Genomic DNA, 27,841 nt, shown 5'->3' on the forward strand with positions numbered 1-27,841 from the left:
GGTGGAAGGAGGCTGGTGTTGATGGGGTGAGATGAAGAGGGGTGGGAGGAGGCTGGTGTTGATGGGGGAGATGAAGAGGGGTGAGAGGAGGCTGGTGTGGATGGGGTGAGATGAAGAGGGGTGGGAGGAGGCTGGTGTGGAGCATAAACACCGGCACGGAGCAGTCGGGCCGAATGGCCTGTTTCTGTGCTGTAAATTCCATGTAATTTTGAAATGCAAGAAAGCGGCATAAGGGGAGATGATAAAAGTCTTCTCAGTTAGATATGTGGAAAGGCAGTCTACAATAAGAATTCTTCAGCTTTGCATGCATAACGTGCGTCAGTTGATTTTGTACCCCGTCCTTCCCCGCCACCCCCCAGCCATTGTCTGAAACTGCGCTGTACTGCAGTGAGGTTCCATTTGAAAGACACGATTGTATTCGTTGGATGTGCGGGAAGTGTGAGGTCACCCACCCTGTCTCTGAGAAAGACAAACCCGAATATGTTCTTGCGGGTGAAGAGTAGGAGCTGTGGAGGAGCAAATGGATGCAAGAACCCACGTGCACAAATCACGAAAAGCTGGTGCGTAGAGCCTTGGTCAGACCCCATCTGGAGCACTGCGTTCAGTTCTGGGCACCGCACCTCAGGAAAGAGCTATTGGCGGGTGTACAGCGCAGATTCACCGTAATGACAACAGAAAATGCTGGAAAAACTCAGCAGGCCAGGGCAACATCCGTGGAGAGAGAAATAGAGTCAACGTTTCGGGTCGAAACCCTTCGTCGGGACTGAGAGAAAAAGCAGGAAATGAAACAGAAGGCAGTTTGGGGGCGGGGAAATGGGGGAGGGGATGAAAGAAGAGACATTAAGAGATATTCAAGGTGAGACGAGATGGTACTAGGACAGGTAAAGAAACAGACAATGGCTCGAGATGAAGTGTGAAATGCGCTGGCAGAGTGAGAGACAGCTGCCATGTGGGAGAGAGAGGAAAAAAAGGAAAAGGCACAAATCAAAAGTGTGGATAAAAAATATAATAGGGGCCGAGGTTATGATCTGAAGTTGCTGAACTCGATATTGAGTCCTGAAGGCTGTAAAGTGCCTAATCGGAAGATGAGGTGCTGTTCCTCGAGCTTACGCTGAGCTTCCGTGGAACAATGCTATGTTTGCTATGATAAATTGACCCTTAGTGTTAGGAGGATTAAATACGTGGGGTTGCAGGGGGCAGCACGGTGGCATAGTGGTTAGCACTGTTGCTTCACAGCGCCAGGGACCCGGGTTCGAATCCGGCCTCGGGTGACTGTCTGGGTGGAGTTTGCACATTCTCCCCGTGTTTGCGTGGGTTTTCTCCGGGTGCTCCGGTTTCCTCCCACAGTCCAAAGATGTGCGGGTTAGGTTGATTGGCTATGATAAATTGACCCTTAGTGTTAGGGGGATTAAATACGTGGGGTTACAGGGATAGGGTGGGATATGTGTTGGTGTAGGTGTTACGGGGATCGGGTGGGATATGTGTCGGTGCAGGCTCGATGGGCCGAAATGGCCTCTATCTGCACTGTGGGGTTTCTGTGATTCTGTGAATGCAAGAGGCCGCAGATGGTGAGGTCTGAGTGGGAATGGAGCGGTGAATTGAAATGACAGGCGACCACCGTAATGACACCATGGCTTAAAGGATTAAACTATGAGAACAGGTCCCATAAACTTAGCTTGTATTCCCTTGAATTTAGAAGATTAAGGGGTGATCTACAAGGATGATTTACGAGGATGTTACCTGGGCTGGGGAATTTTAGCTATGAAGAAAGATTGGAGAGGCTGGGGTTGTTTTCTTTGGAACAGAGGAGGCTGAGGGGAGATTTAATTGAGGTGTATAAAATTATGAGGGGCCTGGATAGAGTGGAGAGGAAGGACCGATTTCCCTTAGCAGAGAGGTCAATAACCAGGGGGGCAGAGATTGAAAGTTATTGGTACAGGAAACTTTCTGATATCCGGCACTGACGGGACCGAGCTGGTGCCGTACCATCAAAAGTGCCGGACATAACTAGCGTTAATGTTGAAACATACGGAACTGAAAAGCTCCGTGTGAATCAACAAACCCTGTTGCTTAGCAACAGCTTCAAAACAGTCAGCTGCAGCTGCAAGCGTCTCTTGCTGAAGCTGTTGCTATAGCTACAGACCTTGCAGTGCCAGACTGGGAGAAAAAAAGCAACAAGAACTAAAAAAAACTTATAGAAAACGGCTCCTGATTTTTGCCGTTAGATCGAGTATTCCGGACATATAACCTCCGGATAAACCAAAGTTTCCTGTAGAAGGATTAGAGGGGAGTTGAGGAGAACTTTTTTCACCCAGAGGGTGGTGGGGGTCTGGAACTCACTGCCTGAAAGGGTGGGAGAGGCAGAAACCCTCACCGCATTTAAAAAGTACTTGGATATACACTTGAAGTGCCGGAACCTCCAGGGCTACGGACCAAGAGCTGGAAAGTGGGATTAGGCTGGATGGCTCTTTTTCAGCCGGCACTGACATGATGGGCCGAGTGGCCTCCTCCTGTGCTGTAACTTTCTCTGATTCTAAGGGGTGATCTAATTGAGGTGTTTTAAAATGATAAAGGGTAGATGGAGAGAAACTATTTCAAACTATTTCCTCTGGTGAGGCAATCCAGAACAAGAGAACATAATTTTAAAATTGGAGCCAGGCCGTACAGGAGTGAAATCAGGAAGCATAGAAACATAGAAGATAGGAGCAGGAGTCGGCCATTTGGCCCCTCGAGCCTGCTCCGCCATTCAATGAGATCATGGCTGATCATCCAAACTCAGTACCTGTTCCTGCTTTCTCCCCATATCCCTTGATCCCTTTAGCCTTAAGAAATATATCTAACTCCTTCTTGAATATGTTTAATGAATTGGCCTCAACTGCCTTGTGTGGTAGAGAATTCCACAGGTTCACCACTCTCTGGGTGAAGAAATTCCTCCTCATTTCAGTCCTAAATGGCTTACCCCTTATCCTTAGACTGTGACCCCTGGTTCTGGACTCCCCCGCCATCGGGAATATCCTTCCTGCATCTAGTCTGTCTAGTCCTGTTAGAATTTTATAAGTTTCAATGAGATCCCTCTCATTCTTCTAAACTCCAGCGAGTACAAGCCCAATCGACCCAATCTCTCCTCATACGTCATTCCTGCCATCCCAGGTATCAGCCTGGTGAATCTTCGCTGCACTCCCTCCATGGCAAGAACATCCTTCCTCAGATAAGGCGACCAAAACTGCACACAATACTCAAGGTGTGGTCTCACCAAGGCCCTGTACAACTGCAGCAAGACATCCTTGCTCCTGTACTCGAACCCTTTCGCTACGAAGGCCAACATACCATTTGCCTTCTTAACCGCCTGCTGCACCTGCATGCTTACCTTCAGCGACTGGTGCACAAGGACACCCAGGTCTCGTTGCATTTCCCCTTCTCCCAATCTATTGCCGTTCAGATAATAATCTGCTTTCCTGTTTTTGACACCAAAGCAGTTCTTCACACGCACAGGGTCGTGGAAATCTGGAACTCGCTCCCTCAAAAGACAGTGGATGCTGGGCGAATTAAAATGTTCAAAACTGAGACGGATTCGATTTTTGTTGGGTAAGGGTGTGGAGGGGTATGGAGCAAAGGCGGGCAAATGGAGTCGAGGTCGCAGATCAGCCATGATCTAATTGAATGGCGGAACAGGCTCGAGGGGCTGAATGGCCTGCTCTTGTTCCTATGTTATCATGCCAGTGTCACGGAGATGTGTATGTATATGAATGCAGGCAGTCTCGTTGATTCGACTCTTAAAAACCGCTGCCTTTTTTTCCCTCCACCCCCCCCCAAATGCAGAACAACGCAGATATAAATGCTAGGGACATGCTGAAGATGACTGCTCTGCACTGGGCAGTAGAACATGATCACCGTGAGGTGGTGGAGATTTTGTTAAAATATGGAGCAGACGTTCACGCGTTGAGCAAATTTGATAAAAATGCTTTCGACATTGCCATCGACAAGCACAACCCTGAACTGGTGGCAATATTGCAGGTACGTGGAGAGAATTTTCAGCCACCCCAGTTTTCATTCCCAGTCGTGAGCACGTGTCTTTGGTTATTTAGGAAAGCCGTGTCCCAGCTTATGGAAAGTTGCAGCGCAGAAGGAATCTGCTTCCACCACCGTTCCCGATCCCCACAAATCTTGAATAAAAAAAAAAACTCCCCTCATCTCCCTTCGAAAGCTTTTCCCAATGATTTTGAATCTGTGACCTCTGGTTATTGACCCACTCGCCAGAGGGAATAGTTTGTTTCCCTATTTGCTCTTATCAAAACCCCGTCATCACTCAGAGGGTGGTAGGTCCATGGAATATGTTGCCTCAAAAAGCTGTAGAAGCTACATCATTACATAAATTTAAAACAGAAATAGACAGTTTCCTAGAAGTAAAGGGAATTAAGGGTTATGGGGAGCGGGCAGGAATTTGGACATGAGTCTAGGTTCGGATCGGTCATGGCCCTGTGGGTAGCGGAGCGGGCCCAGGGGCCGTGTAGCCTGATCATGCTCCTATTTCGTGTGTCTAATTCTGTTAGATTCAGGAGATGGTTCTGTGATAGTAGATTGGCGGTTAGGATCAGATCGGCCATGATCTTATTGAATGGCGGAGCAGGCTCGAGGAGCCGATTGGCCTACTCCTGCTCCTATTTCTTATGTTCTTATGTACTAGGTCACCTCTTAACCTTCTCTGTTCCAAGGAGAGCCGTCCCAACTTTTCTAACAAGCTCCTCATAACTGAAATCCCTGATCCCTGGTAACAACCTGGTGAAAGGTATAAAATTCTGACAGGGCTAGACAGACTGGATGCAGGGAAAATGTTTCCCCTGGCTGGGGGGGGGTCTAGAACAAGGGGTCACAGTCACAGGATACGGGGTAGGACATTTAGGACTGAGATGAGAAATTTCTTCACTCGGAGGGTGGTGAACCTGTGGAATTCTCTACCACAGAAGGCTGTGGAGGCCAAGTCACTGAATATATTTAAGAAGGAGATAGATAGATTTCTAGACACAAAAGGCATCAAGGGGTATGGGGAGAGAGCGGGAATATGGTATTGAGATAGAGGATCAGCCATGATCATATTGAATGGCGGAGCAGGCTCGAGGGGCCGAATGGCCTGCTCCTGCCCCTATTTTTCTATGTTTCTTTTCTAGAACCTCCTCTGTACCCTCTCTAAGGCCTTTATATCCTGAAGTGTGTGGTGCCCAGAATTGTCCACAATACTCCGGCTGAGGCCGAACTAAAGTTCAAGCATGATCTCTGCTTTTATATTCTATTCCTCTTATTTATTAAACCAAGTTTTTTTTTTGACCACCTTATAGAAACATATAGAAGATAGGAGCAGGAGTAGGCCATTCGGCCCCTCGAGCCTGCTCCACCATTCAATGAGATCATGGCTGATCATCCAAGCTCAGTACCCTGTCCCTGCCTTCTCCCCATATCCCTCGATCCCTTTAGCCTTAAGAAATATATCCAACTCCTTCTTGAATATATTTAATGAATTGGCCTCTACTGCCTTCTGTGGTAGAGAATTCCACAGGTTCACCACTCCCTGGGTGAAGAAATCCCTCCTCATCTCTGTCCTAAATGGCTTACCCCTTATCCTTAGACTGTGACCCCTGGTTCTGGACTCCCCCGCCATCGGGAACATCCTTCCTGCATCTAGTCTGTCCAGTCCTGTTAGAATTTTATAAGTTTCAATGAGATCCCCTCTCATTCTTCTAAACTCCAGTGAGTATAAGCCCAATCGACCCAATCTCTCCTCATACGTCATTCCTGCCATCCCAGGTATCAGCCTGGTGAATCTTCGCTGCACTCCCTCCATGGCAAGAACATCCTTCCTCAGATAAGGTGACCAAAACTGCACACAATACTGGAGGTGTGGTCTCACCAAGGCTCTGTACAACTGCAGCAAGACATCCTTGTTCCTGTACTCGAATCCTCTCGCTACGAAGGCCAACATACCATTTGCCTTCTTAACCGCCTGCTGCACCTGCATGCTTACCTTCAGCGACTGGTGCACAAGGACGCCCAGGTCTCGTTGCACTTCCCCTTCTCCCAATCTATTGCCATTCAGATAATAATCTGCCTTCCTGTTTTTGGCACCAAAGTGGATAACCTCGCATTTATCCACGTTATATTGCATCGGCCATGCTTCTGCCCAATCACCCAACCTGTCCAAATCATATCAACTTGCCCTGCCACCTTTTTAAGGATTTGTGTATATGGACACCCAAGATCTCGCTGCTCGTCTACACTTTTCAAAAACGTGCCATTTATAGGTTAACCAGGGAGTGTGACCAGGCTACTTAACCAGGAAGGTATCAGAGCTGAGCTTGATTCTGTCCTCGGCAAACGTCATCTCCCAACTGGGTTAGATGTCAAATCAGAAGCAAGAGGCCTGGCCGATTAAAGGTTCCCTATTAGCCCTTCCAAATAGCATCACTTCACACTTCTGATGTGATACTGGAACAGTTTGGAGGGGAAAAGAGTGTGAAACTTGGGGTGCAGCCTCACAGCAACGTAATCATTGGGTCAGAGCAGAAAGAAAGAATTTGCATTTATACAGTGCCTTTCACATCCTCGGGGGTGCTCCGAAGCACTTTGTGGCTTTCAGAGGTTCAGAAAGCACCCAAGACAGACCAAAACACCGACCGGTGCTGTGCCAGGGTGGTGGTCGGAGCACTGCAATGGCCTCGCAGCCCTCCAGTTAGCTATGAAAAATATTGGTCCAGAAATTCGGGTCGGGGGCTTCCCGCGGGTGTAAGCCCCCCGACCTGCACTTACCCAGCGCGCCGGCCGTTGAGCTGTGGGCCCGTGTGGGATTCCGATCCTGGGCCTGCTCCAGCTGCCGGCGCGAAGTGCTTGTGTATCCCAGGGGCGCAGTTAGTTGGAAGCATCCCCTGGGATCACGTGAGCCATGGGGAGCCAATGGTAGCAGGGAATGCTTCATTCATAAATTTGACAGGAAGAGCTGTCAAACTTACAAATACTATAAGCCCCAAAACATCACTAAAACTTCAAATTAATGTTTTTTTTAATCACATTTTTAAAATAACGATAAATTACATGAAATAACTATTTTAAACAATAATTTAAATTTTTGAAAAAATTAATTACATTTTCTAACAGGGCTAAAAATAAACTTACCTTTCTTTAAAGTATTTAAAAATAATAAACCTGTGGAAAAAATGTTTTAATTTTAATTAATTTTACCACTTACCTTGTTAAAAGCAGGCCTTGCGCCTGCTTTTTAAAAGTGCAACTGCTGGAGACTTACCCTCCCGGGGAAACCTGCAAGAAAAAAACGTAAGTTCGATGCGCACGCGCTGCCACTCCGGCGCACGCGTTCCACCTGTCAACCCCTTCTTTCAAGGGAACGGAAGTTCCGGTTTCCCGTGCATGCGCGGTGCATGCACGAAACCGTCACTTTCGTTGGGCCTACGCGTGAGTACCCAGCGCGTACTCACACGTGGGGACCCGGATTACGGCCAGGGCTCTTGCTTCTGATTTGATATCTAAACCTAGCTGGGGAGATGACGTTTGTCGAGGACAGAATCAAGCTCAGCTCTGATGCCCTCCTGGTTAAGTAGCCTGGTCACACTCCCTGGTTAACTTATTCATGAAGGATGGACAAGGTACTTTAGGTAATGGGGGCTGCTCGTGCCCACAGAACCGTACCCTAGAACGAGTCAGCTCCGTCAGGAGAAAAGGGAACAAACTGGGGAGAAAACTGGACAGGAAATAACTGGCTACTTGAGATGAGAGTACAGACTTCATTAGTTAACATAAGAACATTAGAATTGGGAGCAGGAGTCGGCCATTTGGCCCCTCGAGCCTGCTCCGCCATTCAATAAGATCATAAGATCTTCGACCTCAACTCCACTTTCCTGCCCGATCCCCAGATCCCTTGATTCCCTTAAGAGTCCAAAATCTCTCGATCTCAGCCTTGAATATACTCAACGACTGAGCATCCACAGCTCTCTGGGGAGAGAATTCCAAAGATTCACCACCCTCTGAAGAAATTTCTCCTCATCCCAGTCCTAAATGGCTGACCCCTTATCCTGAGACTATAACCCCTAGTTTTAGACTCTCCAGCCAGGGGGAAATGGCCTCTCAGCATCTGCCCTGCCAAGCCCTCCCAAAATCTTACATGTTTCAATGAGATCACCTCTCATTCTTCTAAACTCCAGAGAGTATCGGCCCAATCTACTCAATCTCTCCTCATAGGACAGCCCTCTCATCCCAGGAATCAATCTAGTGAACCTCCGTTTCACCTATCCTTCCTTAGGTACGGGGACCAAAGTGAGTTCTTTATAATGGATATCAGCACCTTCTATACTTGCTGGCAAATTGTTCTTGGTGTTGGCTCTGGTCAGTTGATGAACATGTTTTTATATATGTATTATACACACAAGATGGTGACGGAGTTAAGCAAGAGACTTCCGAAACTCGTTCCACCTTGCCACCTAGTGGACCGAGCCTGCAACTAAATTGTGACAGGGAACTGTTTACATACGAGACTTCCTTTAGCCATGTTTACATAGGCAGGCAGTGCCATTGTTAAATGTTGACATAAAAGTGTGGCCAGAAATTGTGACAACAGGAAGTTGGACAGGAAATGTGTAGATTTGCAAGATTTTGGTGGGTTGGTGGGTACCGGACAATGTCCACTTTTTGTTCCATGCCCTTAATGTAATGAATAAACAGTTGAGATGCAATTTGCTGCAAGTTTGACGAAATGGCTGTCGCGGTGCAGCCTTGATTTATCAGCCATGCCATCGTACACACTCTCGATTATCCACAAGAACGCTGGCAGGAATCGGATCTGTCAGAATTCATTTTCAAATTAACTTGGTTTAAAATGTACCTGGGAGGTTAATGAGGTTTATTTAAAAAGACTACATTCGAAGATTTGAGGACTCGCCATTATCTAACCGTTTCCACTATCCGCCAGGCAGGGGCTGCTCCATAATGCCAGCTAACTGAGATGCTGCTCCAGCTCCCAGTAAGTGCATTTTGAAAACGACCCCAAGTGAATTCTGTGGCCTCGCACTGCTTCGGTTATTATGTCTAATTGTTGAGATTCAGTGTCTTCACATCTGTAGCCCAGCTGTGCACTCACTAACATCTCCATCCAGATTCCTGTGTCAAGCCAATAACCTTTGGTAAGCCTGTTAACTACCATATGTATTTAATGAAAAATAACTCTGGGAGTGCATTTTCAAGACTAAAGCATCGTGGTTCAGATGTCACAAAAGTATTATACTTATCAGGAAAGATTGAACAGGCTGGGGCTCTTTTCTCTATATAAAACAAAGAGTGAGAGGTGACCTGATGGAGGTTGACATGAATCAGTCATTCATGAAAGAAAGACTTATGAAATAATACTGAGCGGCCTACGGGTGGCGCTGTCCAGGGGGCACGGGCCCAGCTTGCTCAGGACATTCTTTAACAGGAACTAGTGAAGGACACAACTAGACCTCCATGTTGTAAAACAGTTGATTAAAGCTTTGTTTAAAGCTAAGACCAAGTGCCTAGTAGTTTTCTTACATCAGAGGTCTTTAAGATTATGAAAGGATTTGATCGGGTAGACATAGAGAAGATGTTTCCACTTGTGGGGGGCAGACCAGAACTAGGGGTCATAAATATAAAATAGTCACCAATAAATCCAATCGGGAATTCAGGAGAAACTTCTTTACCCAGAGAGTGGGGAGAAAGTGGAACTCTCTACCACAGGGAGTGGTTGAGGCGAATAGCATAGATGCATTTAAGGGGAACCTAGATAAGCATATGTGGGAGAAAGAAATAGAAGGATATGTTGATAGGGTGAGATGATGTAGGGTAGGAGGAGGCTCGTGTGGAGCATAAACACCAGCATGGATTGTCCTATGAGGAGAGATTGCGTAGACTAGGCCTATATTCCCTCCCTAGAGTTTAGAAAAATGAGAAGTGATCTGATTGAAACAGATAAAATTCTTTAAAGGGTTTGACGGGGTAGATGCAGGGAGGATGTTTCCCCTCTCTGGGGTGTCTAGAACCAGGGGTCACAGTCTCAGAATAAGGGGTCGGCCATTGAGGACTGAGCTGAGGAGGAATTTCTTCACTCAGAGGGCGGTGAATCTTTGGAATTCTCTACCCCAGAGGGCTGTGGAGGCTCAGTCGTTGAGTATATTCAAGGCTGAGATCGATAGATTTCTGGATACTAAGGGATATGGGGACAGTGCGGGAAGGTGGAGTTGAGGTGGAAGATCAGCCACGATCTTATTGAATGGCGGAGCAGGCTCGAGGGGCCGAATGGCCGACTCCTGCTCCTAATTCTTATGTTCTTATGGACCTGTTGGGCCAAATGGCCTGTTTCGTGCTGTAAATACTTTGTAATACTTGGTATTCCAAATTTCTCTTCAGCTATTGTGCTCATTAAGGTGAAGGATGTCGGTCCCGAGGATGGATGCTTTCCATTTTGGGCATGCTGTGTCAGTGTCCGGCATTTTAGGCTTATATTCGCTAGAGTTTAGAAGAATGAGAGGGGATCTCATTGAAACTTATAAAATTTTAACAGGACTAGACAGACTAGATGCAGGAAGGATGTTCCCGATGGCGGGGAAGTCCAGAACCAGGGGTCACAGTCTAAGGATAAGGGGTAAGCCATTTAGGACAGAGATGAGGAGGAATTTCTTCACCCAGAGAGTGGTGAACCTGTGGAATTCTCTACCACAGAAGGCAGTAGAGGCCAATTCATTAAATATATTCAAGAAGGAGTTAGATATATTTCTTAAGGCTAAAGGGATCAAGGGATATGGGGAGAAAGCAGGGACAGGGTACTGAATTTGGATGATCAGCCATGATCACATTAAATGGTGGAGCAGGCTCGAGGGGCCGAATGGCCTACTCCTGCTCCTATCTTCTATGTTTCTATTCCCAGGTGCTTAGCATGTTTTAGTATAGGGTAAAGTTATCTCTGATCTGGTATTGTGGAAGTACTCAAATAGGCCAAAGGGTCGTCTTCATCAAACCTATGATGTGCTGCAACTACAAATCTCAAGAGCGTCCCCAACTGCACCAGTGTGAATTTCTTTTAAATTTCCCACATTTAGCGGCCTCACGGAGTGAGATTGTCGTTGTTTTTTTTTTACATTAAAGCACTATGCACTCCAGCCTCGTAATGTGCTGTCCGTTACCCGAAACCTGGATTTTTAGCAATGTCGGTTTGCATCCGCGAAGGTATTAACCCAGTGAGCACGCTGCCATGGGACCCCTGTAAATGGTTCATCTTGTGTGTCGTTCCCCCCCCACCCTCTCAGGAAGCCATGCAGAACCAAGTGAACACGAATCCAGAGAGGGCGAATTCGGTCGCCGTCGCCACACCGCAGTTCATCATTGCGCCCGCAGGGGTAATGAATCTGACGGGGCTGGTTTCTTCCGCATCTACCAAAACAAGCTCAGGTGTGTACGGGGCAATTTGTGGGGTCTTTCTGAAAAGGGCTAATTTAAGAAAGGTGCTGAGACTGAATTCCATAACGGGGCAATCATTGGCTATCGGCACTCTCCCATGGTCGGACTGTTTTTTGTAATCTTTTCTTATAATTATTACCGTTTGGTAGCTCCGTCGTGGCTCAGTCTGTGTGATCCCGAGCCTTGCCGTCTAGGACGTGCTGAGTTCGCCGATCTCGGCTTTGACGGCGGCAGTGGCACTTGGTGATGCTTGCGGAGAAGAGAAAATATCAGGGTTCCTGCTAGGGGCCTAACCACGCCAACCTCCTTCCTGTCCCATCCACCACTACCCCCTTGGACTTGGCCAGTGGAGCCTCATCCTCCGTGATTGCAATGTGCATTGCATCGCCCCTTCCCCTCCTCTAAATTACAGAGTAGTATTACATAGTATTTATAGCACAGAAACATGCCATTCTGCCCAACTGGTCTATGCTCCACACGAGCCTCCTCTCGCTCTGCTTCATTTCACCCTAGCAACATATCCTTCTCTTCCTTTCTCCTTCGTGTACATCCCCTTAAATGTATCTCTGCTATAAAAGCAGCGCTCGAACTTGGGCTTGAACCCTAGGTCCTCCGATTAAAAGCCGGATGCTCTACCGACTGAGCTCACTGGGCTGTCCTCCCTAAACTCTCCTACCCATGTTCACGGCCACCTTGACATCTTCCGTGGCTTCTCTACATCAGTTGCCTGGATGACCGACGAGGCCCTCTCCAATATTGTATCTCTCACCACCCATATCCCCCTGCTTCCTTCCAATCTTGCTTCCTTCTGCATCTGTCTCTGGAACCGCCCCCCCCCCCACCCCGCCAGTCACTTACAACTGCACTTTCAAATTCCCAACACCCGAATCATTGGCTTTCCATTTGCCATGAAACTTCTGCGGTTGTCAATGCCTCAAATTTAGTGTTATAATCCGCGCGTTTAAACCCCTTCAAGGCCTTGCCCCTCCCGATCTCTCTAACCTCTTCCATCCTTGCAAACCTTCTCTGTTCCTCTAATTCTGGCCTCTTGTGCATTCCCCGCCCCCCCCCGGCCCTTCACCCTACCATTGGCAGCTGTGCCTTCAAGCCGCCTAAGCCCCACACGCTCGAATTCCCCCCCTAAACTCTTCCACCTCTTTCTCCTTTTAAGACTCTTTGTAAAACCCACCAATTTGACCAAGCTTTTGGTGCTAATATGTACTTCCTTGGCTCATTTCTTTTCTCGCACCTCTGTGCACTGCCTTTGGGAGGTTTTTCTACGTTTTAAAAAAAAAAAGAGAGCTGTATAAATGCAAGTTATTGTTGCCGATGGCTGCCCAATGAGTGTGGAGGTGCAAGGGGGAGCTCAGCTGGGGACAGGGTCAGGTTTTGCTGTGGCGCCCTTCGATACCGTCAGTCCATCAGGTGACCATGCGTTACGGGTGAACCTAGCCAATGAGCACCGACAGGCTGTTGGGATGCGATTGGGCGTTCCTTCCATTCTCACCACCGCGGATACTGCGCCAGTTGGAGTCTCCCCATTGCCACCCAAGGGTGAGATCACCTAACTAGGCACAGATAAAGGAAGTCTGCGACCCTCCAGCTCTGACTCTGTACACTGTGCAGTGTGTCATGAATCTTATCATGACTCATGCAGTAACACTGGGCGGCCAGCTGGTGGCGCCGTCCAAGGAGTATAAATACTCGGGCGTGGGCCCAGCTTGCTCAGGATGTTTCTGTAACCAGGAACTAGTGATGTAACTAGAAATCTCATGGTTGTGAAACAGTTGATTAAAGCCTTGTTTTATACACAAACCAAGCACTTAGTAGTCTTTTTACATCACAGTGCACCAGTGCGGGTATTGGGGTGGGCGGAAGGAGAAAAACAAAGACTTGCATTTCTCCCCCGCCTTTCACCACCTGAGGACGTCCCAAAGCGCTTTACAGCCAATGAAGTACTTTTTCTGAAGTGTGGTCACTGTTGTAATGTAGGAAACACGGCAGCCAATTTATGCACAGCAAGCTCCCACAAACTGCAATGTGATAATGACCAGATCATCTGTTTTAGTGATGTTGATTGAGGGATAAATATTGGCCCCAGGACAGCAAAGAGAACTCCCCCCCCCGCTCTTCTTCGAAATAGTGGCCGTGGGATCTTTTACGTTCACCTGAGAGGGCAGACGGGGGGCCTCGGTTTAACGTCTCATCCGAAAGACGGCACCTCCGACAGTGCGGCGCTCCCTCAGTACCGCCCCTCCGACAGTGCGCGCTCCCTCAGTACCGCCCCTCCAACAGTGCGGCGCTCCCTCAGTACCGTCCCTGTGACAGTGCGGCGCTCCCTCAGTACAGCCCCTCCGACAGTGCGGCGCTCCCTCAGTACCGCCCCTCCGACAGTGCGGCGCTCCCTCAGTACCGCCCCTCCGACAGTGCGGCGCTCCCTCAGTACCGCCCCTCCGACAGTGCGGCGCTCCCTCAGTACCGCCCCTCCGACAGTGCGGCGCTCCCTCAGTACCGCCCCTCCGACAGTGCGGCACTCCCTCAGTACCGCCCCTCCGACAGTGCGGCGCTCCCTCAGTACAGCCCCTCCGACAGTGCGGCGCTCCCTCAGTACAGCCCCTCCGACAGTGCGGCGCTCCCTCAGTACAGCCCCTCCGACAGTGCGGCGCTCCCTCAGTACCGCCCCTCCGACAGTGCGGCGCTCCCTCAGTACCGCCCCTCCGACAGTGCGGCGCTCCCTCAGTACCGCCCCTCCGACAGTGCGGCGCTCCCTCAGTACCGCCCCTCCGACAGTGCGGCGCTCCCTCAGTACTGGTGTGAGTTATGTAAACTGCACTATAAGAACATAAGAATTAGGAGCAGGACCATACAGCCCCTCGAGCCTGCTCCGCCATTCAATAAGATCATGACTGATCTTTGACCTCAACTCCACTTTCCCACCTGATCCCCATATCCCTCGATTCCCCGAGAGTCCAAAAATCTATCGATCTCAGTCTTGAATATACTCAACGACTGAGCCTCCACAGCCCTCTGGGGTAGAGAATTCCAAAGATTCACCGCCCTCTGAGTGAAGAAATTCCTCCTCATCTCAGTCCTCAATGGCCGACCCCTTATCCTGAGACTGTGCCCCCTGGTTCTAGACTCTCCAGCCAGGGGGAAACAGCCTCTCAGCATCTACCCTGTCAATCCCCCTCAGAATCTGATATGTTTCAATGAGATCACCTCCCATTCTTCTAAACCCCAGAGAGTATAGGCCCATTCTACACAACCCTCTCATCCCAGGAATCAATCTGGTGAACCTTCGTTACTCCCCCTCTAAGGCAAGTACAGGAAACTTTGTGCTATCCGGCACCGACGGGACCGAGCTGTTGCCGTCCCATCAAAACTACCGGACAAAGCAGCGCTAATGTTAAAACATACGGAAGCTTTAGAGCTCCGTATCTAGCAACAAACCCTGTTGCAACAGCTTCTAAACAGTCGGCCGTAGCTTGCAAGCGTCTCTGTAGCTCAGCAACAGCTTCAGCTAGACCTTGCAGAGCCTGACTGGTGGAAAAAAAAAAGCAACGAAAAGAAAAAAAACTTACTGAACCGACTCCTGAATTTTGCCGGTGGATCGAGCATTCCGGACAGTTAACCTCCGGATAAACCAAAGTTTCCTGTATATCCTTCCTTTAGGTACGGAGAACAAAACTGTGCCCAGTGCTCCAGGTGTGGTCTCACCAAGGCCCTGTACAATTGCAGCGAGACTTCCTCACTCTTATACTCCAACCCCCTTGCAATAAAGGCCAAAATGCCACTTGCCTTCCTAATTGCTTGCTGTACCTGCACGTACCTGTACGTGATTAAGACACGGGGAGTGCCGACGTGAGTTATGAAGGCTGCACTATGAGTAATAGCTGCACGATACATTCTCATTAGATTTGATAGATTAATCTGTTTTGTATTTTGCAAGGGTTTTTTGGGAGGGGAGGGGAGAGAGGCCACTTATTGTGGATAAATAACTTGTAGGGTGTCTTGTATGTTGAAGCGCTGTTTACAATGAATTGCTTTTGGAGGGCAGTGATTCTTGTTATGTCAGTACAGACTGTGGAGTGAGGAGTCAAATGCGAAACAGCTCATAAATGGTGCAAACTAGCAGGTCCTTGGGGTGGGGGGGGGGCCGCAACATTTTAACAGTCAGCATTCCAGAGTGGGTGGTAAAGGAACCCTTTCAGAATGTTGCTGCAGTGCAGGCAAAATCCGCCAGTCAGCTCCGTGTTGTGTACAAGTTAAGAGCAGGCACTTTATATTTTTAAAAAACCCCGACTTTTCCCTTTTCCTCTCCTTGTGAAGGGTGCCGACTCTTGCTGGGGTAGGGTTTCAAGGGTGCCTCATCGAAGTGGCCATTCCTCGCGTGGAGGCCAAGACGGGTGTTGTTGAACTATTTGATCGTGGCAGGGCCATTGCAGCCAAGCCTGACGTGCTTTTCCGCGTGGGGCGCGGTGGGGTAATGGATAGGAATCGAGAGTAATAATTCTGGCCGCTTTTTAAAAAATATATATAAACCACCCCCGCCCGCCCCCCCCCCCCCCCAATCCCTTGGCCTCGAGCGCTACAGCCCATTGTTCCATCCCTACTCCTGCTCCAGCTGATCTCCGTGAGCTCAGTTCAGACCAAGGATTAAATCTGTGTGGCTCGGTACAGGAAACTCTCGATTTGCCGGCACCTAAATAACCGGAAATCTCGGTTAACCGGCAAAATTCAGGAGTAGGTTCAGGTAAGTTTTACTTCATATTAGTGGCCGTTCCTGGACCTGTGGCTGTGCAATCGGGGTTGCTGCACATGTTGCTAAGCAACAGGGATGCTTGGTCTGTGGCCGGGGTTCCTGCACATGTTGCTAAGCAACAGGGAAGTCTGGATTTGTTGCTGTGTACGGGGCTCTCGTACCTTTTAACGATACCTCTCTGTAATCCGGACTTTTTGATAAAAACCGGCACCACGCCGGTCCCGGATACATAAGAGTTTCCTGTACCACACTGGCTTTTTTTTTTTAAATAGGGCGTATGGCGCCTGAAACGCATCCCTTTTGAAGATTCAAAATAAAATTTAAAATTGCCCAGAGTTGGAAATGACTGCCATCGAATAGTCATTTGTGACTTAAAAAAAAAAAAATCTGATTTGCTGTGACGTATAATTTTTGAAACGTGTGGCAAAAACCGACAAGTCGTATTAATCTGTCCCAACACCCTGTGCTGTGTTAGTAACACAACGGCGTATATTCGCCACGCATTGACCTGTTTTATTTTGGGAGTTGGGAGGGGTGTTCCCCTTCGCCCCGCCGCCCCCCCCCCACCGATCCGAACCTGCTTGATTTCCACCCTCGGATGCTCGCGACTGTTTCTCAATCTGGTGCAGAGTCTAACCCCTCATTGCCTCTGCAGGTGAATCTGGTGTAACCACAGTGCATTTTGGTAACTCCACAACCTCAGTACTGGCTACCTTGGCTGCTTTAGCGGAAGCTTCAGGGCCACTATCAAATTCAACCAGGACTGCAGGTAATTTCCACAAATGTGTCATAACGTGTGCCGATTTTATATATATCACAAATCAAATTTGCCCCATTTCAGCTCCCTTAATTGATACAAGTACATAGAAAGAAACAAAGACTCGCCTTTCTCCAGCGCCTTTCCCCACCTCAGGACGTCCCAAGGCGCTTCACAGCCAATGAAGTGCTTTTGAAGTGTGGTCACTGTTGTAATGTGGGAAACGCGGCAGCCAATTTGCGCACAGCAAGCTCCCACAAACAGCAATGTGATAATGACCAGATCATCTGTTTTTAGTGACGTTGATTGAGGGATAAATATTGGGCCCAGGACACCGGGGAGAACGCCCTTCCCCCCCCCCGCTCAACCTTGCGAAATAATGCCCGTGGGATCTTTTACATCCGCCTGAGAGGAAAGGTGGGGCCTGGGTTTAACGTCTCATCCGAAAGACGGCACCGCCGACAGTGCAGCGCTCCCTCAGTACCGCCCCTCCGACAGTGCGGCGCTCCCTCAGTACCGCCCCTCCAACAGTGCGACGCTCCCTCAGTACTGCCCCTCCGACAGTGCGGCGCTCCCTCAGTACTGCCCCTCCGACAGTGCGGCGCTCCCTCAGTACCGCCCCTCCGACAATGCGGCGCTCCCTCAGTACCGCCCCTCCGACAGTGCGGCGCTCCCTCAGTACTGCCCCTCCGACAGTGCGGCGCTCCCTCAGTACTGCCCCTCCGACAGTGCGGCGCTCCCTCAGTAGTTCCCCTCCGACAGTGCGGCGCTCCCTCAGTACTGCCCCTCGACAGTGCGACGCTCCCTCAGTACCGCCCCTCCGACAGTGCGGCGCTCCCTCAGTACTGCCTCTCCGACAGTGCGGCGCTCCCTCAGTACCGCCCCTTCGACAGTGCGGCGCTCCCTCAGTACTGCCCCTCCGACAGTGCGGCGCTCCCTCAGTACTGCCCCTCCGACAGTGCGGCGCTCCCTCAGTACCGCCCCTCCGACAATGCGGCGCTCCCTCAGTACCGCCCCTCCGACAGTGCGGCGCTCCCTCAGTACTGCCCCTCCGACAGTGCGGCGCTCCCTCAGTAGTTCCCCTCCGACAGTGCGGCGCTCCCTCAGTACTGCCCCTCGACAGTGCGGCGCTCCCTCAGTACCGCCCCTTCGACAGTGCGGCGCTCCCTCAGTACTGCCCCTCGACAGTGCGGCGCCCCCTCAGTACCGCCCCTCCGACAGTGCGGCGCTCCCTCAGTACCGCCCCTCCGACAGTGCGGCGCTCCCTCAGTACTGCCTCTCCGACAGTGCGGCGCTCCCTCAGTACTGCCCCTCCGACAGTGCGGCGCTCCCTCAGTACTGACCCTCGACAGTGCGGCGCCCCCTCAGTACCGCCCCTCCGACAGTGCGGCGCTCCCTCAGTACTGCCCCTCCGACAGTGCGGCGCTCCCTCAGTACCGCCCCTCCGACAGTGCGGCGCTCCCTCAGTACTGCCCCTCCGACAGTGCGGCGCTCCCTCAGTACTGCCCCTCCGACAGTGCGGCGCTCCTTCAGTACCGCCGCTGCGACAGTGCGGCGCTCCCTCAGTACCGCCCCTCCGACAGTGCGGCGCTCCCTCAGTACCGCCCCTCCGACAGTGCGGCGCTCCCTCAGTACTGCCCCTCCGACAGTGCGGCGCTCCCTCAGTACCGCCCCTCCGACAGTGCGGCGCTCCCTCAGTACTGCCCCTCCGACAGTGCGGCGCTCCCTAAGTACCGCCCCTCCGACAGTGCGGCGCTCCCTCAGTACCGCCCCTCCGACAGTGCGGCGCTCCCTCAGTACCGCCCCTCCGACAGTGCGGCGCTCCCTCAGTACCGCCCCTCCGACAGTGCGGCGCTCCCTCAGCACCGCCCCTCCGACAGTGCGGCGCTCCCTCAGTACTGCCCCTCCGACAGTGCGGCGCTCCCTCAGTACTGCCCCTCCGACAGTGTGACGCTCCCTCAGTACTGCGCCTCCGACAGTGCGGCGCTCCCTCAGTACCGCCCCTCCGACAGTGCGGCGCTCCCTCAGTACCGCCCCTCCGACAGTGCGGCGCTCCCTCAGTACTGCCCCTCCGGCAGTGCGGCGCTCCCTCAGTACCGCCCCTCCGACAGTGCGGCGCTCCCTCAGTACTGCCCCTCCGACAGTGCGGCGCTCCCTCAGTACCGCCCCTCCGACAGTGCGGCGCTCCCTCAGTACTGCCCCTCCGACAGTGCGGCGCTCCCTCAGTACTGCCCCTCCGACAGTGCGGCGCTCCCTCAGGACCGCCCCTCCGACAGTGCGGCGCTCCCTCAGTACTGCCCCTCCGACAGTGCGGCGCTCCCTCAGGACCGCCGCTCCGACAGTGCGGCGCTCCCTCAGTACTGCCCCTCCGACAGTGCGGCGCTCCCTCAGTACTGCCCCTCCGACAGTGCGGCGCTCCCTCAGTACTGCCCCTCCGACAGTGCGGCGCTCCCTCAGTACTGCCCCTCCGACAGTGCGGCGCTCCCTCAGTAGTTCCCCTCCGACAGTGCGGCGCTCCCTCAGTACTGCCCCTCGACAGTGCGGCGCTCCCTCAGTACCGCCCCTCCGACAGTGCGGCGCTCCCTCAGTACTGCCTCTCCGACAGTGCGGCGCTCCCTCAGTACCGCCCCTTCGACAGTGCGGCGCTCCCTCAGTACTGCCCCTCGACAGTGCGGCGCCCCCTCAGTACCGCCCCTCCGACAGTGCGGCGCTCCCTCAGTACCGCCCCTCCGACAGTGCGGCGCTCCCTCAGTACTGCCTCTCCGACAGTGCGGCGCTCCCTCAGTACTGCCCCTCCGACAGTGCGGCGCTCCCTCAGTACTGACCCTCGACAGTGCGGCGCCCCCTCAGTACCGCCCCTCCGACAGTGCGGCGCTCCCTCAGTACCGCCCCTCCGACAGTGCGGCGCTCCCTCAGTACCGCCCCTCCGACAGTGCGGCGCTCCCTCAGTAGTGCCCCTCCGACAGTGCGGCGCTCCCTCAGTACTGCCCCTCCGACAGTGCGGCGCTCCTTCAGTACTGCCCCTGCGACAGTGCGGCGCTCCCTCAGTACCGCCCCTCCGACAGTGCGGCGCTCCCTCAGTACTGCCCCTCCGACAGTGCGGCGCTCCCTCAGTACCGCCCCTCCGACAGTGCGGCGCTCCCTCAGTACCGCCCCTCCGACAGTGCGGCGCTCCCTCAGGACCGCCCCTCCGACAGTGCGGCGCTCCCTCAGTACTGCGCCTCCGACAGTGCGGCGCTCCCTCAGTACCGCCCCTCCGACAGTGCGGCGCTCCCTCAGTACCGCCCCTCCGACAGTGCGGCGCTCCCTCAGTACTGCCCCTCCGGCAGTGCGGCGCTCCCTCAGTACCGCCCCTCCGACAGTGCGGCGCTCCCTCAGTACTGCCCCTCCGACAGTGCGGCGCTCCCTCAGTACCGCCCCTCCGACAGTGCGGCGCTCCCTCAGTACTGCCCCTCCGACAGTGCGGCGCTCCCTCAGTACTGCCCCTCCGACAGTGCGGCGCTCTCTCAGGACCGCCCCTCCGACAGTGCGGCGCTCCCTCAGTACTGCCCCTCCGACAGTGCGGCGCTCCCTCAGGACCGCCGCTCCGACAGTGCGGCGCTCCCTCAGTACTGCCCCTCCGACAGTGCGGCGCTCCCTCAGTACTGCCCCTCCGACAGTGCGGCGCTCCCTCAGTGCTGTCCCTCCGACAGTGCGGCGCTCCCTCAGTACCGCCCCTCCGACGGTGCGACGCTCCCTCAGTACTGCCCCTCCGGCAGTGCGGCGCTCCCTCAGTACCGCCCCTCCGACAGTGCGGCGCTCCCTCAGTAGCGCCCCTCCGACAGTGCGGCGCTCCCTCAGTACCGCCCCTCCGACAGTGCGGCGCTCCCTCAGTACTGCCCCTCCGACAGTGCGGCGCTCCCTCAGTACTGCCCCTCCGACAGTGCGGCGCTCCCTCAGTGCTGTCCCTCCGACAGTGCGGCGCTCCCTCAGTGCTGCCCCTCCGACAGTGCGGCGCTCCCTCAGTGCTGCCCCTCCGACACTGCGGCGCTCCCTCAGTACCGCCCCTCCGATAGTGCGGCGCTCCCTCAGTACCGCCCCTCCGACAGTGCGGCGCTCCCTCAGTACTGCCCCTCCGGCAGTGCGGCGCTCCCTCAGTACCGCCCCTCCGACAGTGCGGCGCTCCCTCAGTACTGCCCCTCCGACAGTGCGGCGCTCCCTCAGTACCGCCCCTCCGACAGTGCGGCGCTCCCTCAGTACTGCCCCTCCGACAGTGCGGCGCTCCCTCAGTACTGCCCCTCCGACAGTGCGGCGCTCTCTCAGGACCGCCCCTCCGACAGTGCGGCGCTCCCTCAGTACTGCCCCTCCGACAGTGCGGCGCTCCCTCAGGACCGCCGCTCCGACAGTGCGGCGCTCCCTCAGTACTGCCCCTCCGACAGTGCGGCGCTCCCTCAGTACTGCCCCTCCGACAGTGCGGCGCTCCCTCAGTACCGCCCCTCCGACAGTGCGGCGCTCCCTCAGTACTGCCCCTCCGACAGTGCGGCGCTCCCTCAGTACTGCCCCTCCGACAGTGCGGCGCTCTCTCAGGACCGCCCCTCCGACAGTGCGGCGCTCCCTCAGTACTGCCCCTCCGACAGTGCGGCGCTCCCTCAGGACCGCCGCTCCGACAGTGCGGCGCTCCCTCAGTACTGCCCCTCCGACAGTGCGGCGCTCCCTCAGTACTGCCCCTCCGACAGTGCGGCGCTCCCTCAGTGCTGTCCCTCCGACAGTGCGGCGCTCCCTCAGTACCGCCCCTCCGACGGTGCGACGCTCCCTCAGTACTGCCCCTCCGGCAGTGCGGCGCTCCCTCAGTACCGCCCCTCCGACAGTGCGGCGCTCCCTCAGTACCGCCCCTCCGACAGTGCGGCGCTCCCTCAGTACCGCCCCTCCGACAGTGCGGCGCTCCCTCAGTACTGCCCCTCCGACAGTGCGGCGCTCCCTCAGTACTGCCCCTCCGACAGTGCGGCGCTCCCTCAGTGCTGTCCCTCCGACAGTGCGGCGCTCCCTCAGTGCTGCCCCTCCGACAGTGCGGCGCTCCCTCAGTGCTGCCCCTCCGACAGTGTGGCGCTCCCTCAGTACCGTCCCTCCGATAGTGCGGCGCTCCCTGAGTACTGCCCCTCCGACAGTGCGGCGCTCCCTCAGTACTGCCCCTCCGACAGTGCGGCGCTCCCTCAGTACTGCCCCTCCGACACTGCGGCGCTCCCTCAGTACCGCCCCTCCGATAGTGCGGCGCTCCCTCAGTACTGCCCCTCCGACAGTGCGGCGCTCCCTCAGTACCGCCCCTCCGACAGTGCGGCGCTCCCTCAGTACTGCCCCTCCGACAGTGCGGCGCTCCCTCAGTACCGCCCCTCCGACGGTGCGACGCTCCCTCAGTACTGCCCCTCCGGCAGTGCGGCGCTCCCTCAGTACCGCCCCTCCGACAGTGCGGCGCTCCCTCAGTACCGCCCCTCCGACAGTGCGGCGCTCCCTCAGTACCGCCCCTCCGACAGTGCGGCGCTCCCTCAGTACTGCCCCTCCGACAGTGCGGCGCTCCCTCAGTACTGCCCCTCCGACAGTGCGGCGCTCCCTCAGTACCGCCCCTCCGACAGTGCGACGCTCCCTCAGTACTGCCCCTCCGACAGTGCGGAGCTCCCTCAGTACTGCCGCTCCGACAGTGCGGCGCTCCCTCAGTACTGCCCCTCCGACAGTGCGGCGCTCCCTCAGTACTGCCCCTCCGACAGTGCGGCGCTCCCTCAGTACTGCCCCTCCGACAGTGCGGCGCTCCCTCAGTACTGCCCCTCCGACAGTGCGGCGCTCCCTCAGTGCTGTCCCTCCGACAGTGCGGCGCTCCCTCAGTACTGCCCCTCCGACAGTGCGGCGCTCCCTCAGTACTGCCCCTCCGACAGTGCGGCGCTCCCTCAGTACTGCCCCTCCGACAGTGCGGCGCTCCCTCAGTGCTGTCCCTCCGACAGTGCGGAGCTCCCTCAGTACTGCACTGGGAGTGCGGCGCTCCCTCAGTACTGCCCCTCCGACAGTGCGGCGCTCCCTCAGTGCTGTCCCTCCGACAGTGCGGCGCTCCCTCAGTACTGCCCCTCCGACAGTGCGGCGCTCCCTCAGTGCTGTCCCTCCGACAGTGCGGCGCTCCCTCAGTACTGCCCCTCCGACAGTGCGACGCTCCCTCAGTACTGCCCCTCCGACAGTGCGACGCTCCCTCAGTACTGCCGCTCCGACAGTGCGGCGCTCCCTCAGTACTGCCCCTCCGACAGTGCGGCGCTCCCTCAGTACTGCCCCTCCGACAGTGCGGCGCTCCCTCAGTACTGCCCCTCCGACAGTGCGGCGCTCCCTCAGTGCTGTCCCTCCGACAGTGCGGCGCTCCCTCATTACTGCCCCTCCGACAGTGCGGCGCTCCCTCAGTACTGGCCCTCCGACAGTGCGGCGCTCCCTCAGTGCTGTCCCTCCGACAGTGCGGCGCTCCCTGAGTACTGCACTGGGAGTGCGGCGCTCCCTCAGTACTGCCCCTCCGACAGTGCGGCGCTCCCTCAGTGCTGTCCCTCCGACAGTGCGGCGCTCCCTCAGTAATGCCCCTCCGACAGTGCGGCGCTCCCTCAGTGCTGTCCCTCCGACAGTGCGACGCTCCCTCAGTACTGCCCCTCCGACAGTGCGGCGCTCCCTCAGTACTGCCCCTCCGACAGTGCGGCGCTCCCTCAGTACCGCCCCTCCGACAGTGTGGCGCTCCCTCAGTACCGCCCCTCCGATAATGCGGCGCTCCCTCAGTACTGCCCCTCCGACAGTGCGGCGCTCCCTCAGTACCGCCCCTCCGACAGTGTGGCGCTCCCTCAGTACCGCCCCTCCGATAGTGCGGCGCTCCCTCAGCACTGCCCCTCCGACAGTGCGCCGCTCCCTCAGTACCGCCCCTCCGACAGTGCGGCGCTCCCTCAGTACCGCCCCTCCGATAGTGCGGCGCTCCCTGAGTACTGCCCCTCCGACAGTGCGGCGCTCCCTCAGTACTGCCCCTCCGACAGTGCGGCGCTCCCTCAGTACTGCCCCACCGACAGTGCGGCGCTCCCTCAGTATCACCCCTCCGAAAGTGCGGCGCTCCCTCAGTACTGCCCCTCCGACAGTGCGGCGCTCCCTCAGTACTGCCCCTCCGACAGTGCGGCGCTCCCTCAGTACCGCCCCTCCGACAGTGCCGCACTCCCTCAGTACCGCCCCTCCGACAGTGCCGCACTCCCTCAGTACCGCCCCTCCGACAGTGCCGCACTCCCTCAGTACTGCCCCTCCGACAATGCCGCACTCCCTCAGTACTGCCCCTCCGACAGTGCAGCTCTCCCTCAGTGCTGCCCCTCCGACAGTGCGGCGCTCCCTCAGTACTGCCCCTCCGACAGTGCGGCGCTCCCTCAGTGCTGCCCCTCCGACAGTGCGGGGCTCCCTCAGTACCGCCCCTCCGACAGTGCGGCGCTCCCTCAGTACTGCCCCTCCGACAGTCCGGCGCTCCCTCAGTACTGCCCCTCCGACAGTGCGGCGCTCCCTCAGTACCGCCCCTCCGACAGTGCGACGCTCCCTCAGTACTGCCCCTCCGACAGTGCGGCGCTCCCTCAGTACCGCCCCTCCGACAGTGCGGCGCTCCCTCAGTACCGCCCCTCCGACAGTGCGGCGCTCCCTCAGTACCGCCCCTCCGACAGTGCGGCGCTCCCTCAGTACTGCCCCTCCGACAGTGCGGCGCTCCCTCAGTACTGCCCCTCCGACAGTGCGGCGCTCCCTCAGTACCGCCCCTCCGACAGTGCGACGCTCCCTCAGTACTGCCCCTCCGACAGTGCGGCGCTCCCTCAGTACTGCCGCTCCGACAGTGCGGCGCTCCCTCAGTACTGCCCCTCCGACAGTGCGGCGCTCCCTCAGTACTGCCCCTCCGACAGTGCGGCGCTCCCTCAGTACTGCCCCTCCGACAGTGCGGCGCTCCCTCAGTACTGCCCCTCCGACAGTGCGGCGCTCCCTCAGTGCTGTCCCTCCGACAGTGCGGCGCTCCCTCAGTACTGCCCCTCCGACAGTGCGGCGCTCCCTCAGTACTGCCCCTCCGACAGTGCGGCGCTCCCTCAGTACTGCCCCTCCGACAGTGCGGCGCTCCCTCAGTGCTGTCCCTCCGACAGTGCGGCGCTCGCTCAGTACTGCACTGGGAGTGCGGCGCTCCCTCAGTACTGCCCCTCCGACAGTGCGGCGCTCCCTCAGTGCTGTCCCTCCGACAGTGCGGCGCTCCCTCAGTACTGCCCCTCCGACAGTGCGGCGCTCCCTCAGTGCTGTCCCTCCGACAGTGCGGCGCTCCCTCAGTACTGCCCCTCCGACAGTGCGACGCTCCCTCAGTACTGCCCCTCCGACAGTGCGACGCTCCCTCAGTACTGCCGCTCCGACAGTGCGGCGCTCCCTCAGTACTGCCCCTCCGACAGTGCGGCGCTCCCTCAGTACTGCCCCTCCGACAGTGCGGCGCTCCCTCAGTACTGCCCCTCCGACAGTGCGGCGCTCCCTCAGTGCTGTCCCTCCGACAGTGCGGCGCTCCCTCAGTACCGCCCCTCCGACAGTGCGGCGCTCCCTCAGTACTGCCCCTCCGACAGTGCGGCGCTCCCTCAGTACTGCCCCTCCGACAGTGCGGCGCTCCCTCAGTACCGCCCCTCCGACAGTGTGGCGCTCCCTCAGTACCGCCCCTCCGATAATGCGGCGCTCCCTCAGTACTGCCCCTCCGACAGTGCGGCGCTCCCTCAGTACCGCCCCTCCGACAGTGTGGCGCTCCCTCAGTACCCGCCCCTCCGATAATGCGGCGCTCCCTCAGCACTGCCCCTCCGACAGTGCGCCGCTCCCTCAGTACCGCCCCTCCGACAGTGCGGCGCTCCCTCAGTACCGCCCCTCCGACAGTGTGGCGCTCCCTCATTACTGCCCCTCCGACAGTGCGGCGCTCCCTCAGTACTGCCCCTCCGACAGTGCGGCGCTCCCTCAGTGCTGTCCCTCCGACAGTGCGGCGCTCCCTCAGTACTGCACTGGGAGTGCGGCGCTCCCTCAGTACTGCCCCTCCGACAGTGCGGCGCTCCCTCAGTGCTGTCCCTCCGACAGTGCGGCGCTCCCTCAGTACTGCCCCTCCGACAGTGCGGCGCTCCCTCAGTGCTGTCCCCTCCGACAGTGCGGCGCTCCCTGAGTACTGCACTGGGAGTGCGGCGCTCCCTCAGTACTGCCCCTCCGACAGTGCGACGCTCCCTCAGTACTGCCCCTCCGACAGTGCGCGCTCCCTCAGTACTGCCCCTCCGACAGTGCGGCGCTCCCTCAGTACCGCCCCTCCGACAGTGTGGCGCTCCCTCAGTACCCGCCCCTCCGATAATGCGGCGCTCCCTCAGTACTGCCCCTCCGACAGTGCGGCGCTCCCTCAGTACCGCCCCTCCGACAGTGTGGCGCTCCCTCAGTACCGCCCCTCCGATAGTGCGGCGCTCCCTCAGCACTGCCCCTCCGACAGTGCGCCGCTCCCTCAGTACCGCCCCTCCGACAGTGGGGCGCTCCCTCAGTACCGCCCCTCCGATAGTGCGGCGCTCCCTGAGTACTGCCCCTCCGACAGTGCGGCGCTCCCTCAGTACTGCCCCTCCGACAGTGCGGCGCTCCCTCAGTACTGCCCCACCGACAGTGCGGCGCTCCCTCAGTACCGCCCCTCCGATAGTGCGGCGTTCCCTCAGTACTGCCCCTCCGACAGTGCGGCGCTCCCTCAGTACTGCCCCTCCGACAGTGCGGCGCTCCCTCAGTACCGCCCCTCCGACAGTGCCGCACTCCCTCAGTACCGCCCCTCCGACAGTGCCGCACTCCCTCAGTACTGCCCCTCCGACAGTGCCGCACTCCCTCAGTACTGCCCCTCCGACAATGCCGCACTCCCTCAGTACTGCCCCTCCGACAGTGCAGCTCTCCCTCAGTGCTGCCCCTCCGACAGTGCGGCGCTCCCTCAGTACTGCCCCTCCGACAGTGCGGCGCTCCCTCAGTGCTGCCCCTCCGACAGTGCGGCGCTCCCTCAGTACTGCCCCTCCGACAGTGCGGCGCTCCCTCAGTGCTGCCCCTCCGACAGTGCGGGGCTCCCTCAGTACTGCCCCTCCGACAGTGCGGCGCTCCCTCAGTACTGCCCCTCCGACAGTGCGGCGCTCCCTCAGTACTGCCCCTCCGACAGTGCGGCGCTCCCTCAGTGCTGTCCCTCCGACAGTGCGGCGCTCGCTCAGTACTGCACTGGGAGTGCGGCGCTCCCTCAGTACTGCCCCTCCGACAGTGCGGCGCTCCCTCAGTGCTGTCCCTCCGACAGTGCGGCGCTCCCTCAGTACTGCCCCTCCGACAGTGCGGCGCTCCCTCAGTGCTGTCCCTCCGACAGTGCGGCGCTCCCTCAGTACTGCCCCTCCGACAGTGCGACGCTCCCTCAGTACTGCCCCTCCGACAGTGCGACGCTCCCTCAGTACTGCCGCTCCGACAGTGCGGCGCTCCCTCAGTACTGCCCCTCCGACAGTGCGGCGCTCCCTCAGTACTGCCCCTCCGACAGTGCGGCGCTCCCTCAGTACTGCCCCTCCGACAGTGCGGCGCTCCCTCAGTGCTGTCCCTCCGACAGTGCGGCGCTCCCTCAGTACCGCCCCTCCGACAGTGCGGCGCTCCCTCAGTACTGCCCCTCCGACAGTGCGGCGCTCCCTCAGTACTGCCCCTCCGACAGTGCGGCGCTCCCTCAGTACCGCCCCTCCGACAGTGTGGCGCTCCCTCAGTACCGCCCCTCCGATAATGCGGCGCTCCCTCAGTACTGCCCCTCTGACAGTGCGGCGCTCCCTCAGTACCGCCCCTCCGACAGTGTGGCGCTCCCTCAGTAC

General features: G+C 56.6%; 1 protein-coding gene across 1 annotated transcript in view; it reads left to right on the forward strand.

Moving 5' to 3' along the window:
- Positions 1-17,110, forward strand: part of LOC147086510 (GA-binding protein subunit beta-2-like) — a 32,908-nt gene extending 15,798 nt beyond the window's left edge. The window contains exons 3-5 of the mRNA XM_085978596.1: positions 3,820-4,014; positions 11,316-11,457; positions 16,884-17,110. Of these exons, the coding sequence (XP_085834722.1) occupies positions 3,820-4,014; positions 11,316-11,457; positions 16,884-17,095 (549 nt within the window). The 3' untranslated portion in view covers positions 17,096-17,110. The remainder of the gene's footprint in view (positions 1-3,819; positions 4,015-11,315; positions 11,458-16,883) is intronic.
- Positions 17,111-27,841: the final 10,731 nt, after the last annotated feature.

This window comes from Somniosus microcephalus, unplaced genomic scaffold (genome assembly GCF_052327205.1).
Source record: "Somniosus microcephalus isolate GS21.2 unplaced genomic scaffold, FLI_Smic_1.0 unresolved_chr7, whole genome shotgun sequence".
NCBI lineage: Eukaryota > Metazoa > Chordata > Chondrichthyes > Squaliformes > Somniosidae > Somniosus > Somniosus microcephalus.